Source organism: Acanthochromis polyacanthus, chromosome 6 (genome assembly GCF_021347895.1).
Source record: "Acanthochromis polyacanthus isolate Apoly-LR-REF ecotype Palm Island chromosome 6, KAUST_Apoly_ChrSc, whole genome shotgun sequence".
Taxonomy (NCBI): Eukaryota; Metazoa; Chordata; class Actinopteri; family Pomacentridae; genus Acanthochromis; species Acanthochromis polyacanthus.
This window is the reverse complement of record NC_067118.1, coordinates 14,390,672-14,407,942: the sequence shown is the minus strand read 5'-3', so window position 1 is coordinate 14,407,942 and position 17,271 is coordinate 14,390,672. Positions and strand designations below refer to the sequence as shown.

At 40.8% G+C, this 17,271-nt stretch overlaps 1 protein-coding gene across 1 annotated transcript; it reads left to right on the top strand.

The window, feature by feature from the left end:
• The first annotated feature begins 355 nt into the window (after positions 1-355).
• Positions 356-17,238, top strand: gpr173 (G protein-coupled receptor 173). Its single transcript, XM_022221155.2, has 2 exons — positions 356-1,338; positions 11,809-17,238. The coding sequence occupies exon 2, from the start codon at positions 12,007-12,009 to the stop codon at positions 13,189-13,191; it is 1,185 nt and encodes a 394-aa protein (XP_022076847.1). The 5' UTR covers positions 356-1,338; positions 11,809-12,006; the 3' UTR covers positions 13,192-17,238.
• The last annotated feature ends 33 nt before the right edge of the window (positions 17,239-17,271 follow it).

Genomic DNA, 17,271 nt, shown 5'->3' with positions numbered 1-17,271 from the left:
CAAAAAGAACATTTGAAAAATTTAACTTGATATTTTAGGACCACCCTAATCTTTATGAATAACTTTAATTTCAATTTTACTCAATTGTATCTATAAAATTTTAGAAGAATCTCTAAAAAATACCATGTGGTGTTTGGTTATAGGTGGTCATGATGATTTCAGGCCTATAAACAGCAAAAATGTCAACTATGATACCTGTCAACTATGTTACAAAAAATCCTGTAGCTAATTATATAGTATCGGCCCTATATATTAATGAAATGGAGCAAATCACGGACAAGTTCGAATAAAACAATGCAAAAGGTGTGATTGTCATTGTCTTTGCAGACCTCGGGGTGGAAGGGGGGTTCTGTTCTGCCCATGTACCCCAGAAAAGTTTCGGCTGCCCCTGGCCATGCTACAGAATGGGATTAAAAATCAGTGCCGACACCAGCTGGAGTTAGCTGTTCCAGCGACTGGATTTTGCGCTTCTTCCCAGCCTCTCTGCTCTGAATACTGCGCTGCCATCTGAGCGTCCGAGCAGGCATCTCGTTCAGGATATTTCCATCCGCTCGGTCCCGCCACAGATCCTCGGTTTGTGATGCCTGCTGGCTGCGGGACAGAATGAGGACCGGCCTCTGTCCTCCCGCAGCCCCAACCTGCTTCCTCCAGGCTTTCTGGCCTCTGCACGTTAACAGGCTAACCCTTTTCTGAGCACAAGCCTTTGGATTCTGTCGACATGACACAGTATTTGATGAAGAACGCACACGAGGTTTCCTTCGGCTTAACTGAACAATGGGAAAGGAAGTGCGGCTGCGGATCGAGCAGGTTCCCGACAACAGCGAGCAGGAGCCGCTTTATAGGGCGTCTGCTGGTGTCTGTCAGCTCCGTCCACAGAGGGCTTTACTGATGCTTTTATAGGATTCTGCTGCCTTCGATTTAGAAGACGAGACGAGAGACACGAGTTGACATCAGATGCACCAGTAAAGCCTGTGTGAATGTTGATGAAGCCACATCCTGTGCTGTCAGTGGGACTGGGGATTTACTGGCGACCGGCGCCGCTCCTGTGGAAAGCACGGAGACATGACATGCACAAGAAAAAAGAGGAAACGCAGCTTTGACTTTTTTAAAACCCCTGTCTTTTAACAGAAGGCAGCAGCAGCCTTCGCCTTACGGTTGTTCAAAAGATTTCAGCCTTTGTTGTCTGTGCACCGTGAGCTGCTGCTGTTCTTATTTACTAATTGTTTCCGGTATTCGGTTTGAGGGAACAGTCTGGTGGATCGCTGGAGCCCGTATTTCATGTAGACTGCAACAGACATCCAGTCTGCCACAGTCTGGAGGACAAGCAGCTCACAGCAGGTAAGAAGCACAACATGACTACCATTTTGTATTGACTGCAGGTCACTGGTCTGCAAAATGTGATAGTGATTGCTTCTGCATTCCTGCATACCATTTATCTGAGACCCTGCTGGCGTCTCTCGAGCAGACTCCTGTAGGCCCAGACTATTGCAGCCCACTGAGACCGGTGCCTTTTGTCTGCCTCAGCCTCTACAGAGTGATCATCTAGTGAGGGTCGCATGATGTTGAGCAACCTCTAATGTTTGATGCATGCCTCACAGCAGCATACACCGGAGAGTGTGATGCTGTGTTGTGGAGATGATAAATAACACAGGATTCAGACCATCTGTAAGGCCTAGCTCAACACTGGGACAGCTAGGTGATTTAATATCACTTAGTGTGTGTGCCCCCCAGAGAACATAGTGCCTCCTACTGAAGGAATAGCTTATATTCCTACTGAAGGAATATAAGCTATGTAAGGGCTTAAGCCATCTACACTCCTTAAAACTGGACTGCAGCAGCTGGTGGCTCCCCTGTCCTTAGCAGACCTGTAGGCTGCATATGAGGAGGCCTGATGCTGGACCTGCTGTCAGAATCCAACTCTGTCTACATCTCATCCAGTGAGCTTTGTCGCCTCCTCCCATCGACATCAAGCCAGAGGTATTGGGCTGCTGTTGCTACCCAGTTCTTGACAGTGACTCTGCCCTCCGCCGCCAACCAACTTCCAGCTTCACAAAGCCCCTCCTTCCAAGACACACAGCCTCTCTTATTTTCCCAAAGCTCTCAGCCTGTGGAGCAATGAGAGATACAACTCCAAAAATGACAGGGGAAAAAAAGTTGATCAAAGCTTTTGATTTAATCTTTTAAAGCTGAATATATCACTGGTTCAATACATTTTGTATTCCATTCATCATTCAGTGTTCACGCTTGTCTTTTAAAGGAGCAACAAATGGTTTCTTCAGATGAAATTTCCAAAGGCTGTCCTTCTGTTAAAGAACAGCTGATATGACAGGTTACTGATTTGGACTGTACCAGCACAAGCCTAAAGATTCATTCAGTTATTCATTCCGGCATTCTTTCCCATTTTCACATATTTCTATCTTCAAAACGCAGCACCATCATTTCCCCTCATTTGCTTTCATCTGTGTCTACCTGTAAGCAACAGCGTTTCAGCCTCTCCTGTCACATTAAAGGGTTGTTTCACCTAATGATATAGCTCCTGTGTGAGGCCGTATTTTTACAAAGTTATGCTTTGAGCTAAAACCCTACCATCCATATGCTAGCATGCTCACAACAGCAATGCCAGCATGTTGATGGTTTATAGGTAATGTTTACTGTGGTTGACATCTTAGTTTAATGTGTTAGCTATATTTCTTAATAACCCCCAAACACAATCTGCGTAGAGTGTGTTCTGTGACAGAAAACACAGGTTTTTGAGAGACTCTGATGCTCAGTTTGTAAATGTTATGTTTATTGATTATCAAATTGTTGTTTCAAGTATACTGTCATGTTTGCCTCTTCTTAGTGCGTACGTAGAGCTCCCAACGCCTAATGTCATCAAAGATACGGTGACCAGGAGCGACAATTCTTGTCACACCTGAATATTAAGTTGGTCCATAAAAAGGGGATATGTTTTCTTTATCCATTGTGATTCCAAACAGGTTACATAACATACCACAAGAGAAATGACTGTAGACTTGAGGACTAAAGCTGTGTCCATCTAAAGGATGACAGGCAATCCTCACATACCTTGATTGTAGATTTTTGTTGCGGTTCAGCATCTGATTACCCACAACTGAAATCAGTACCACAGTACAAGATAGTAGTATTCCATTGCTTATATTCATATCAGTAAATGTTCCTTTGCATGAACTAATACAAGTAACCTTTATTTCTACTTGTCTCATTACTTAAAATATGTAAGCATGTAATTCCTAGATTTGTTTCCAAACACATTATACATGTCCAAAAATAACTGTGAAACACGTGAACAGACTCAGCTGTGTGTTTCTTAAAATGCTTTTACTTATTTATTTTATTTTATTCTGTTAAGCGCCTTGGCTGTTGGAAGGCGCTTTATTAATAGAATTTGATTGATTGATTGATTGAACTATGTAGTACTAAATTTGGCATTCATGCCACGAAAGTATTTTTTAAATCATATTTAGGTTTTTGGCTCAAAGATGCGCTGGAGCCACACTTGGCAACAAGGTGAATGTTGTGGAGGTTACGAGTCAGAACCCAGACCTCGACCCAATTGAAAATTTGTGGCTGGGCTTAAAAGGGGCTGTTCAGTCACAATTCCCATGCAGCCTGATGAAGCTTGAGGAGTTTTTACAGGCAAAATGCAGTATATCTACAGTGTCCAGATGTGCAAGGTTTTCTGAGGCTTATCCACACAGGCTTGATGTTGTACAGTAACTGTGGCTAAAGGTGTCCCTACTAAATACTGACTTAAAGGGGGTGAATACTTGTGTAATCACCCATTTTACATTTTATATTTTTAATTATTTGACATTGTTTTGTACAAATGTGTTCTCAATTTGCCAAAAAGAGCCTTTTTTTTCTTAAATTATTGTGAAAAAGTCTAATAATATTTAACATGATTCAATGTATAAAAGCAATGAATGGGAAAAACTTCTAAGGGAAGTGAATACTTATTATAGACACTGTATAGTTTGTCAGCCAGCTATACTAATGCATCTCTGCTGAATGCCAGAATTGTCAAAACAGCTCTCTACTGTCCTAAAAATAATGATATGAAGAACTACACTGATGGACAGCTAAGAATCGCCACCATCATCTGCCTCTGCAGTGACCATTTCACAACGAAAAGTAGTACAAACTTTTGTCCAAGACAGCTGGGATTCTCGGATACTTTGATGTTACTGTAAATGAGCCCAAAAAGATGATTCCGCCCTCTGACCTTCATCCCTCCAATGTGTGGTTCCATCATCCTCAGTACATGCCCACTAGTGAGCCTTGTGTGCTTCATTTGTTATAGTAGATAACTTAGTTCAGCACCACGTTTTGGATTTTCATCTAACCTGTTTGGTCCAGTGAAAACAAACTTAGGTCTTAACAATTAGTGAATGCTGACAATAATTGCTTTCACTATTTCTCAGCAGAAAGCATTTCTAATTTTTTCAGCATTTTGACACCTAATTTTATATACACTTTGCCTTTTTTTCGTGAATTCAAATTTGTCTGGATGGTTAGTATGTTTTCTCGTGGTGTGAAAAACTAAGTTCTTAGCAGACATTAATAGGAGACAACTGCTATGCAGTCATTGTGTTTACACAATTTCGTTTACTGCCAAATAGAGTGAGCTTTACAGGGATCAGCCTATACTGACTAATGGAACTGCAGCAGGAGGTGTGTGAGAACCTTTGGACTTTTTATTTACTTTTTCAAAGTTGTAGACAGCTCTGTAACCACCTGACATACAAAGAAACTGCATTTGTTACCTTAAACAGCATTAAGCATATCCAACAAATGTATGTACAAGTTAGTAACACTACATCACCTCTCCAGAATTATGCACAGCATTTAGGCAGTATGCACACCCAATGGCAGTATTTATGAAAATCTCAATTCAGCTCATCACTTAAAGTCAAAGAGTGGCAATGTTTAAAAAGTTTGACAATTATATCACCTTGATTCTGACAACATGATGTATAATTCTGTCATATTGTGTTGAAGTGAGATGGGATCACTGTATGTGAGTCAAGTGATAGCCATTCTTCTTTCTTTCTGAACAGTCAACACAACAGTAAGATCTGAGCAATCCACCTTAAATGTCCTGAAGCACAAATCTAGGTAAATACTTAATTTCTCTCAGCTTTGATGCTACAGTCACCAATACAGTAAGGCCAGTGTTATACTTTGCATGTGTATGAATATGCAAAAATGTATGCAACAGAGTTTTTCAAGCAGACTCCTGTGATTAGAAAAATAATGTAATAGCAACAGCTGTGCATAAATGTCTGTGTGTACTTCCACACTAGAGCATTATCAAGGCTTATGAAAAATCTTGTTCACAGTCTTACAGCGGAGAAATATTTTTTCCAATGTTTTTAAGGTTAATACCTTTTTCAGGTATAGTTTCAGCTTCTACAACAAGACCTGTGTGGTAATGTCTTGAGAGTCAGACATGCTCAATCTGTTGTATTGCCTTTGTAAATCCAATATCTTCCATTTTAAACTTTAGTCAGTCCAAAAAGAAACCCAAACATTTCAGACATGCACTCCTTTCTGTTAGTCTGACAGCATCTGAACAGGTTGACTTCATGTCTGAATGAACACTTCGGTCACTTTTCCATAAAAATTGCAATGGCCGTTGCACTAGATTGAAGTCAGTAGCATTTATATATGATATTGAACACAATTTGACAAAAGCCTGAATTTCTTGCATTCACATGATGGATATATTCATGATTACATTCTAACATAGGATGTTGTAACCATAGATATACTAGATGCCTCGCGCCACTGTCCAGCATAGGCTGGCGATGCGTCAGTGCGCCACCATCTTGGAGCGGGAGTGAAGTTGTAAACAACCAACGTCTGGTATATGCGAGACCATTACACAGACAGTTTTCCGCTCATAACTTACCTTGTAATGCATAGATTTCGACATGGTATGGCTCATTTGAAAGCTTACGAGGTCGTCTTTTGATTACACTCCCAAAGAGATGGTGTCAATCAGCACAACAAGTTTTAGGGACCCTTTTCCTGCAACTGTTTGTTGTGTTGACCTGATGTGATGTCAGGTTTCTCTGATCACCATGATAAGCAGCTTCTAAGTTTTATTTATTTAGTCTACTGATTATTCCGTTTTTGTGCCGCATTTCCATATGGGATTAACATCTTTGAACAATTATCTTGAAATTACGTTGAAGGTTAATATTAAGTTAATAAAAATTTTTAGGGTTTTTCTATTTTCTCATTTTCAGTGCTTTACTACCAAAGAATTTTCAAAGCTGGCACAAAGTTGAAACCATGCCTAAATTCTTCAATTTACTTGTGTTCCATGCGTGCATGAAAAAAAGCTAGATATAATATTGATTTCCTTAACTGCTCATCAAAAACAATATATCCTTTTCTAAGTTCAGGATGAGTTTATTTCTGAAACCCAATTTGTCATCTCTGTGTGCACTTCTCCACAGATATAGCCACATCAAGAAGTGACAGACTGACAACGTCTTGGTATCATACCATGGGTTTCTGCTACAATATCTGGTGAAATCTGTGAAAAGTTCAATGGAAAGGACATACTCACTTGTGGAATGTGATTCCTTGTGCCCTTGTGTTTGGGTTGCGTTGTATTGTGCAGCCCCAGGCCGCACAAGACTGTGGCATTTTGAGCTTTTTGGCAATCGGTGTGTGATAAACACGCTTATCGCTGGTTTGTTTACTCCCGCTTGCTCCCGTTCCAAGATGGCGGCGCACTGACGCATCGCTCTTTGGCCGGCAAGGCATCTAGTATATCTATGGTTGTAACCCACAGTAGGTAAAAAGAAAGCCACACTGAAAACTCACCTGGAACACACTGTCATGTTGTAGAGGAAAATGTCTGACCTCAAGCATTATAGGTCTTTGATGTACTGTCTGATCTTGCATGTATGTTTAGGGGGAAGTGAAGCATTTAAATAAACTTGCATAATTCACTACATGTATTTCCACTCTGATCAGAACGTACATGATGAACATGAAAATGTTGCCGTATAAAACAAAAAAGATGTTTCGTTTGTGTCTCCGCTCCAAAGGGCGCTGCCATCTTGGCGTATGACAGTCAGTGACATCACTGTGTTTGCGAGCTCCGCCGGTTCAGAGACATGATAGTAAAAGACATACAGTGAAAGACAGCTTGTGGACAATAAAGATAGTGACAGATGGATACTGAGGAGCCACCAATTATCACAAGACAAAAGGGATTCCACGAATGTTCCTGAAAGTAAAAATGAATAATTTTATAGGGCCATGAAACAGTCCACTTTCATATATTGCTACTAAAACGTTGATCAATACTGATGCACTGCAAGCTAACTAAAGAGAAAGAAAATCCTTCAATAGGACCTGACTCCAGGGTTTGCAGTGAATACTTTCTGAGGAAGATTACATTGAGGAGAAGGTAGTCAAGCTAGTTCTTCACTAGACCAACAGACTTAAGCTGCCATGAAAAAAAAATATGAAAAATCATAACGTCAAACAGCAAGTTAAAGTTACTGTTGCACAGTTTCCATACCGTAGTGGGTCAAATGCGCTCACCAGTGGGTTTACAGTGGTCTTACCTGGTCTGTCAACTTCATCTTGCTTTGTTTCAACAGGAATATGTCCAGTGCAGTTCAGAAATGCTTCACTGTGTTGACTTGAGTTTATTATACGATGTGGAAACCATACAAGGACAACTTTAATTTGCTGCTTGGCGTTTTGGTTTTTTGAATGTTGTTTTTTTTTGTTGTTGTTGTTTTTAAGACGGGAAAAGCGAGCTGAAAGGCTTTGTGCACATATTGCAAACACCTGAGGATTTTCTAAAGTTTGGACTCTTGATTCATTGCTTTGGAAAGCATAAAGTCTTGGTATGAAATATTTTTTAGAGGTTTACATTAGCTCTGAGTTCTGGTGGATAAATCACGTGTAGTCTGTGGTATGAAATGTGTTTAGAATACTTTGATGGTGAGTGTTTAGAATGATGGGCTTGCAGCTAGAAGATCCCCGGCTCATGTCCTGACCTGCCTGGGATCTTTCTGCATGGAGTTTGAATGTTTTCCCTGTGCATATATGAGTTTTCTCCAGGTACTCCAGCTTCCTCCTGCAGTCCAAAAACATGCTCCGGTTAACTGTTAACTCTAAATTGTCTGTAGGTGTGAATGCAAGTGTGATTATTTTTCTGTGTATGTGGCCCTACGATAGACTAGTGCAGGGTGTTCCCTGCTTTCACCCTAAAGTTTGTTTTATGCTTCCCACGTCCATGTGGCTCAGTGCGGACAAATTACATCATTTTAGCAGCCATGCCCCCTCAAGCAGCCCTTCTCACGTGGAAAATATCCACGTCTTGCACCTTCACGTTTTTCTAACTACGCGGACAGAGACGTAGGGAAAAACATGGCAAAGGACCAGGACCTACTTATGGCTGATATCCAGAAATATAGGCACTTATATGATTCATCGCACAGAGATGAACATGACAACCGGGTTATCAACAATTCATGGTGTGAAATAAAAACTAACTGCTGAAATGCAACTATTCAGTAAAATGCCATATTGTTAATGGTATAAACAATGGCAAACTTAGTCTACTCTAGTTTAATACACAGTGGATCATGGCATACTACTGTACTCAGCAGATTAGAAAAGTGGATGGGACTAACCGTCACTGTTCTACAATGGTGCAAATCTTACTTACAAGATAGGGACTTCTTTGGGTCAGTTGGAAATCATGAGTCTGAGCAAACTAGGATCACATGTGGGGTTCTTCAAGGATTCATTCTTGGACCGCTTCTATTTAACATTTATATGCTACCCCTAGCTCAGATTATGGAACATCACAACATCTCCTATCATAATTATGCCAATGACACACAACTCTATTTTTCAGTGTCATCACATGACTACAGTCTCTTACTGTCACTGAGTAATAATAATAATAATAATAATGGATTAGATTTATATAGCGCTTTTTTGGCCACTCAAAGCGCTTCACATTGGACCCATTATTCATTCACTCACACATTCTCAATCTGGTGGTGGTAAGCTACATTTGTAGCCACAGCTGCCCTGGGGCAGACTGACGGAAGCGTGGCTGCCAATCCGCACCTACGGCCCCTCCGACCACCACCAACATTCACACACATTCATACACCAGTGTGAGAGCAGCACTGGAGGCAAGGCGGGTTAAGTGTCTTGCCCGAGGACACAACAGTACATGACTAGGCGAGAGCGGGAATCGATCCGACGACCCTTCGATCATTGGACGACCCGCTCTACCACCTGAGCCTACCTACAGTAGGACTTTTAGTTTTGTTGTGCATGTACAATGACAATAAAGATATTCTATTCTATTTTGACTGCTATATTGTACAGCCAAGTTGCCATTAGATAACCCCGATCCTGTAAAGATGCAATGGAAATCTGTAAGTGGGAGGAAATCAGGTGTTCAGAGTGAAACATGTTCAGTAAGAGACATTCACAGAGGTGCTGTGTTGAACTTTATTGCTGCTCGTGATGATGTTCTTATCAAACAGCTCCACGTCTGTGACAAATGTCAGTGAACATAAGTCTTAAAGGCATTAGAGGATATTTAATTTCTTACGACTTTGAACATAGCATGCGCACATACAACCTCTCCCTCACCCCCCTCTAACCTCCCCCCTCTTAACATTTACGAAGAAATGCCCCCCTCCAGAAACTTGTGTAGGACTCGTGAAGTTGCCTACAGCCGCAGTATAATACAATAATACATTTTACCTGTCCAGAAGGAATTTAGCAACCAAGGCATCTGTCTTTAGGTCCATTTGTTGCTTGAGCTGACGCCATCGCCCAAATGACTCGCCAATAATCACTTTTGTTTTTGCATTCTCGCGATCCAGTTGTCTTTTATTTTCTCTGACCTCAAAATATGACTTTCTTTAACGGCTGGGTCCCCCTGGATCTTTATCTGCCATTATGTAAAAAAAGATGAGCAAAACAAGTCGCCAGCTAACTGCGAAGCTATACCAAAGCAACACATACACAAAACACGTAAGTCCAAGGCGTACGTAATCTACGTAACTAGGCCTGAGCCAGAAGATTTTTGATTGACAGGAAAGGGAGCAAAGCAAACGCCTCGATCCGAGCGCGTTGATTGGCTGATGTTTTTCAGGTCCTGCCATGTTCACAGTTATTTTATTTATTTTATTTATTCTTTTAGAAACCATACATACAAGTCCACTAAAGGTCAGTATATTCATTTTATGTGAATCAGACAAATTAAACAACAAAAACATCCTCCATAATGCCTTTAACTACTTAACAGGTGTTAACCACAAACCCTGGATTCCGATCCCATCGGAGGGCTTTTTCTGTTTAATTACCTTGCACTGCTAATGCTAATGCTTTTTTGTGTCACTGTCTCTATAGTCTATAATCTGTCTTTCACTCTCCGTCTTTTACTATCTTATCTCTAAACTGGCAGAGCTAAACAGGCTTCCCACGGTCCTGGAAAGTCCTGGAAAAAAGTGATCCTGGAAAGTCATGGAAAAGTCCTGAAATACTGCTACAAATCAGGTGGTCCTGGAATTAGGATTATCAACTAAAAAAGTCATTGAAAGTCCTTGAATTCAGTGTTGCATGGATGTTAGTTGTGCTCAATATTCTACAGTGTGTCATGTCTGCACCTATCACATGGCTATGGCAGCCATGCACGTGCACACATAGGTGTTTGAAACACCGTGACATCACTGACTGTCCTGCTCCGAGATGGCAGCGCTCTTTGGAGAGGAGACAGAAAAGAAACTTCTTTTTCTATTTTTACACTGAAATGTTTTGTGTTTGTCATGTACCTTCTGAGTAGAGTGGAAATACATGTAATGAATTATCCTAACTTACTGAGTGCTTCACTTTCCCTTTAGGCATGATGCACATACTGTGGTCTCACAGTCATGGGTATGTTGAGTGGAGTGAAGAATGACACTCACTTTAACAGACTGAGGATACAGCAATTTTAGGCATCCCATGTCCAAAAAAAGGGCTATATTGTCAGACTCCTGCATCATTGTAAAAAAAAAAAGTATGGAGAGCACAGGAATGCTTCATCAACTGTAATAGTGAAATAGTCTTGCAGTCTTGCTCTGGATTTGGGGCACTAATATTGGGGACCTGAGACAATATGGTAGGACTGAATTACGATTTCTTTTTTTTATGGGACCTTTTCTTCTCACTGCACTCACTAGATACTTGCTTTTTAAAATGCTGGCTTAAAAAGAAACCTGCATTGCAAGATCCAGTGCAGCCACACCACTCATGCATTCTTTTGGATAGCTATGCTGATCAATCACAGTGATTGTTGCCTACACATTATCTCTAGTGGCTTTGATGCAGAGGGTTAGGTCATATCTTCACTAGCACCAGAGTTAGAGGTTCAGTCCCTAACTGTGTAAATTTTAAAGTTTATCTCAGACACTGAACTTTAAATTGCTCCCAATTGCCTTGTAGCTCACTGCTGTTAAACCACTTTCAATAGAAAAAACTTTACAAACATTTTCAATGATTACTATCAGCCTGGAATAGTGACACTGACATTCTCTGGAACCAGATTTCCTTTTGCCTTAAGGTTTCTTTGTTCAAGAAAAAGAAGCCAAATAAATAAATGGCAAGAACACTTCAGTGTGACTGTCTGTTTCTGTGTTTGCTAGTGTGTTTGATCTGATGTAGTAGTATGTCACTGACTGAAATGATTCTCCAAAGACATAATCAGACACCTAATTCCTTATCTTTTCTGAATGCTTTCAGGCTCCCAGTGAGGATTACTAGGCGAAACGAAAAAGTGCACCAACAAAAGAGCCTTGCTCGAAATGGGGCAATGCGGATTGGAGTGTCCCTGTTCCTTGTGAACTGCAGAAAAGAAGCAACCACGAGGACGAAGGAACAGCTAGCAGACGGGGGAGGTGGTGGAGGAGTGGTGGCTTTGGTGTTTGAAGAAAAGGTAGTATGGGTGGGGGGGCATTTGGAATGGCGAATGGAAATGAGACTAGTGAAGGGCCTTCAGGGCCAATGGCAGCCCTGGTGGCTACTGCAGGAGGTATGGTTGCAGAGAGTTCTTCCTCAGCTGTCTCTACCTATATTAAACTGGTGCTTCTGGGGCTGATCATCTGTATCAGCCTAGTTGGCAACCTGGTGGTGTCTCTGCTCGTGCTGCGGGACCGGACTCTGCACAAGGCACCTTACTACTTCCTGCTGGACCTGTGCCTGGCAGACACCATTCGCTCAGCAATCTGCTTCCCCTTTGTGCTGGTGTCTATAAAGAATGGTTCAGCCTGGACATACAGTGTGCTGAGCTGCAAAGTGGTAGCTTTTATGGCAGTGCTCTTCTGCTTCCATGCCGCTTTCATGCTCTTCTGTATCAGCGTAACACGCTACATGGCCATTGCACACCACCGCTTTTATTCAAAGCGCATGACATTCTGGACATGTGTGGCAGTGGTGTGCATGGTGTGGACACTGTCTGTGGCAATGGCTTTCCCACCTGTTTTTGACGTGGGCACCTACAAATTCATTCGTGAGGAGGACCAGTGCATTTTTGAACATCGCTACTTCAAGGCTAATGATACACTTGGCTTCATGCTAATGCTGGCTGTGCTAATTCTAGCCACACATGTTGTCTACATGAAGTTACTCCTCTTTGAGTATAAGCATCGCAAGATGAAGCCAGTCCAGATGGTGCCAGCTATCAGTCAGAACTGGACCTTCCATGGGCCAGGGGCTACGGGCCAAGCAGCAGCCAACTGGATTGCAGGCTTTGGTAGGGGCCCAATGCCGCCCACTCTGCTGGGAATCCGGCAGAACTTGCACAACCAGAACCGGCGCCTATTGGCTATGGAGGAGTTCAAAGCTGAGAAGCAGCTTGGTAGAATGTTCTATGTGATCACACTGCTGTTCCTGGTGCTCTGGTCTCCCTACATAGTGGCTTGCTATTGGAGGGTGTTTGTCAAGGCTTGCACAATACCACACCGGTACCTCTCCACCACTGTGTGGATGAGTTTTGCCCAAGCCGGAGTCAACCCTATTGTCTGTTTCTTCCTCAACAAAGACTTGAAGAAAGGGCTCCTTTCCCACCTACCAGCCTGCTGTAGGACTAAACCTCATCTGCCGCGAGAGCCTTATTGTGTCATGTAACCAGAGATGATGACCTGAAGATGAAGGAAAATGAAGGGGCAGCCAACAGATGTATATTGTGTTTGCTTGAGTTAATGTGGCATTTGATGCAATGCAAGCTACTTTTAAGCAGTGGGTGTAAACTAGCAAGTTTAGTGGTTAAAAACACTGGAATGGTAAGCATGTATTTTCATCTGCCAACCCATTTATAGCAAAACATGCAAGTAATAATGCAGTCAATGTGGAAACCAAGCCAGAAAAATAGCCACCAACAAACTACATAAGCTGCTTTTTGAAGAATCTGGAAATGGCCCATTAGAAAAGTACTGAAAATAAATGATGTTTCAGTTGTTTAGGAGACAAAAAAAATCCTTAAGGATGAATAGGCAACTTTTAGTCTAAATTTAAATTTCATCAACCTCAACATGCTGGATTAGTTTGCAAAGCCAGATGATGATATTTGTACAGCAACAGTGGAGAGCAAGCAAGGGAGAGATGCAAAAATCACCCTCAAGCAGATTCAAACCAGCAACTTTTCTGTTCATGGTCTCTCACTTGTTTAAATAATGTCCAAATTTGAATACTTCACAACATAATCTATAAGTATAGTTCTTGGGAGTCCATGAGCTTTTCACATTATACTCCATCCAAAGGTATTCCTGTTTGTTCACCTTTTTGCCCTGGTAGAGAAACTCAGTGTGTGTGTTTTTTTTAATCCATCGTCTCAAAATCAGAGGTGTGTCCAATTTTCAAGTCAAGAGTCAGTTGTATCTGAAACACATTCTGTCACATTCTGGCATGAAAAGAAGCATGAAATATTTCATGTGTGAATGTAAGTAAATGCCTGTTTTTTTGTTTATTTGTTGTTTTTATTTACAATTATTTACACTGTTATTGAGTTGTATGAATCAGGTACCTACAATGTACTGACTGGAAGGTATAGTTGACATCAAGAACACTATTTATTCTGTGGTGAGTTGATAATTTTACTAAAGGCCCTGTAACTGCAGCATTTAACAACACTGACATTTTATAATACAATTGATGCTCAAATGTAGGTGGAATAAAGGAAAATTTTGAAAATAACAACTTATCTTTCCAGAGGAACATAGAAGTACTCGTGCGTATTTGTAACTTGATGGTATGGACAGGATACAGTACTTGAGAACAACACTGAAATTGGGGGATAAGGATGTGTTTTTATTGTATAATTAAAGATGGATAGGGAGAAAATGGCTAACATTACATGTATCTTGTCATTAGTTATTGTGTAATTATCAGAATAATTAACATACCATAGAAAGGCATGTTCTTAAGTACACAGCGTAATTTTTCTCTACACTGACATACCTTCAATGTAATGCTGCTGTGTTAGTCCACATGCCTACGTGGTGTAAATGTTCTGTATTAAGTGGTAAGTTTGGATCCATTGGAAAAATGTTTCTGTCACCAAATTCTATGACTGTGGGAGTTATATTTCTGGAGATACTGAACCCTTGAAATGGCTTCACAATGGCTAACAGAGGAAAAAATCTACTCCTGAAAACAAATAAAACTCAGAGTTCTGCAAAACTGTTACAGAAATTAGCTTTGGGTGCTAAATAGCAAATTAGTAGACTTTGAAAAGAGATATGAGATGGCACAGCAACATTTTTTCCTGAATTCTGTCTTAATTGACAAGTGCTGCCCCCTGATAATAAATCCCAGTTGTGTTGCTGTGAGAGTTCCCATCATTTTTATGTTATTCCTACACACCACAATAATGTCTTAATGAGTAAAACAAAGTTGTCCGGAAATTTTCCCAAAATTTTCCAGTACGGTACACTGTAGGCTGTCATATTTAACACTAAAATGTCTGGTTCTTTTCTTCCCCATAATCTTCAATCTTCCACTATGCCTACAATTAATCACCAACAAGATTAATGTAACAGATTGACTCATAGGCTGTATTATGAAGTGTCACTGCTGTTTTAAATGCTGTTACTAGCCCCTTAATCATTGCCATTCCCTTATGTGAGCTCTCTCATCTGTGAATGCACAAAAATATGATGATTTCTGTGTGAGGTGAACTTGCCACAGAGTGTTCATGGTGTATAAGTGAGCAAATAAGGGAGTGATTTTGCACACATCTGAGTAATTTCAGTCCAACAGGAACTTAAAACTGTTAAAAATCAGAGAAAAGGGAGCTGCACTGGGCTGAAGGAGAGAACCATGTTGATCGAATAATAAACCAAAGTAAAACAGGTGCTGCAAAGTAAATGTCAGCATGTGAAGAAAGGATGTGGCATCACAACAGACAGGGGAAAGTCTCTACAGGATCTTTTGGTCTCCAAACACTCTTCTTGGCACATTTTCATTCTGTTTGTCAATAAGGGAAAGTAAACGTCCAGCTGTGGCACTGATGTTACCCTAAGGCATCTTCTTCTTGTTTGTCACTCATGCAACAGAAAACATACAGTAATTAATTCTTTTCAAGTTTGCTGACAAAACCTTGTTTGTTTGGGTTTTTCTTAAGGAGAAATTATAAATTATATCTACAGCACAAGACATTTTTACAGAAGAGAACTGCTGAAGCAAATCTTTTCTAGAGGGACTATGTAACTGTATCTAGTGCTGAGGTATCTTATCAAAAGATGTTTTCTTTCAAAACCACAACTGCTCCATGTGAAAAACAGTAAATATCAAGGAAAATGTGAAGTTATACACCAAAGCACAGGCCAGGCTCTCTCCTCTGCACCAGAAAGGAGCTTTAGGTCACAACAAGAAGGGTATGGCCACTAAACACTGTATAACTCCCCTCATCCACATCCATTTTCCATCAGGATTCTTTTGTTACTTCAGCAGCTGTAAAGGTGCTCATTACCTTGGTGATACTGCAGGAAAATGAGCTCTGCCCAGATCTGGCAGCTGTCTGTTCATTTCTGCCCATTTGCTGACAGTATGTTTAAATTACCACATTTAAGGTAAAAATGATGAGATGAATTCAACAGTTTGACTTACTACATCACACCTACACAACCTAAATCAACATTATAACACAGCATTCAGAGGACTGACTTCACTAACACCCAGACAGCCTACAATTTTTCCTGCATCACAAGATGGCAATTTTAAATTCCTTTCAGGAAAAATGAAATAAGAAAACTGTGAGTCAATATTTGTTTGATATTGTTTTACCATACAGTAGAGCCAAGGTGAATTTCAACTTAAATCATCATTGTTACATTGTCATTACACAAAGTATTAAAGAGACAAGGGTGCAGTGAAAGACACATCTACTACTGCTTTTTCTTTGCACAAATTTAGGTAAATTGATTAAACTGTGCTTCTTTTTAGTTTCTCTCTAAAAATGAACTGTAATGTGGAGTTCAGGTGGAAGGTGAAGACAGGGCACAGAGATTGTAATTTGCCAGTGAATATCTGAAAACATGACTCAGTTCGCAAGACTGAGGGCAAATAGTGTGTGTGGGGTTTGAGGTGCCCCTTTTTCTCTGCCATGGCATATGTGAGACACCAAACAACAGCATGCCACAGAGAATGGCTAGTCTTGTTTTTGTTTTCAGAATTATGGCCTTACTCCATACTAACGTAAAACCAATGCAACAAAGAGAAGACACGTGTTTCTTCTTGATGCGCTTTCTTTCAAAAGGAAACAACACTGTGGAACTAGTGATGTTTGGAAGACTGTTAGCTTTTTCCATCAAAAGCTAGTGAAACTGTGGTCGTGAGCAGATGAAGGGGAGAAGGGAGCGCATTCAAAACAGATGTGACTTTTCTGTGGTGACTGATTATTATATGAATGCACACCGCTCTGGACTTTTGTGGAACTGTTTCTCAGTTGATTTTCTCTGAGATATCAACCAGAGGGATGAAGGTTTTCATCCTTGAGACGAGGCCAGAGAAAAATGTGGATTATGGCTAATGCTGGAGAGGCCTGAACGTGCTTTTTTAGTTGCCTCAGGCAAATTATCTTTTGTAAATTTACTGTGACCTCTGTACTATTTAGTGTGTATTATATTGACAGCAATCTATCTTTGAAATGCAATGGAAAAGCTCCTGATCATCATATTTTGTGTGTGTGTGTGTGTGTGTGTGTGTGTG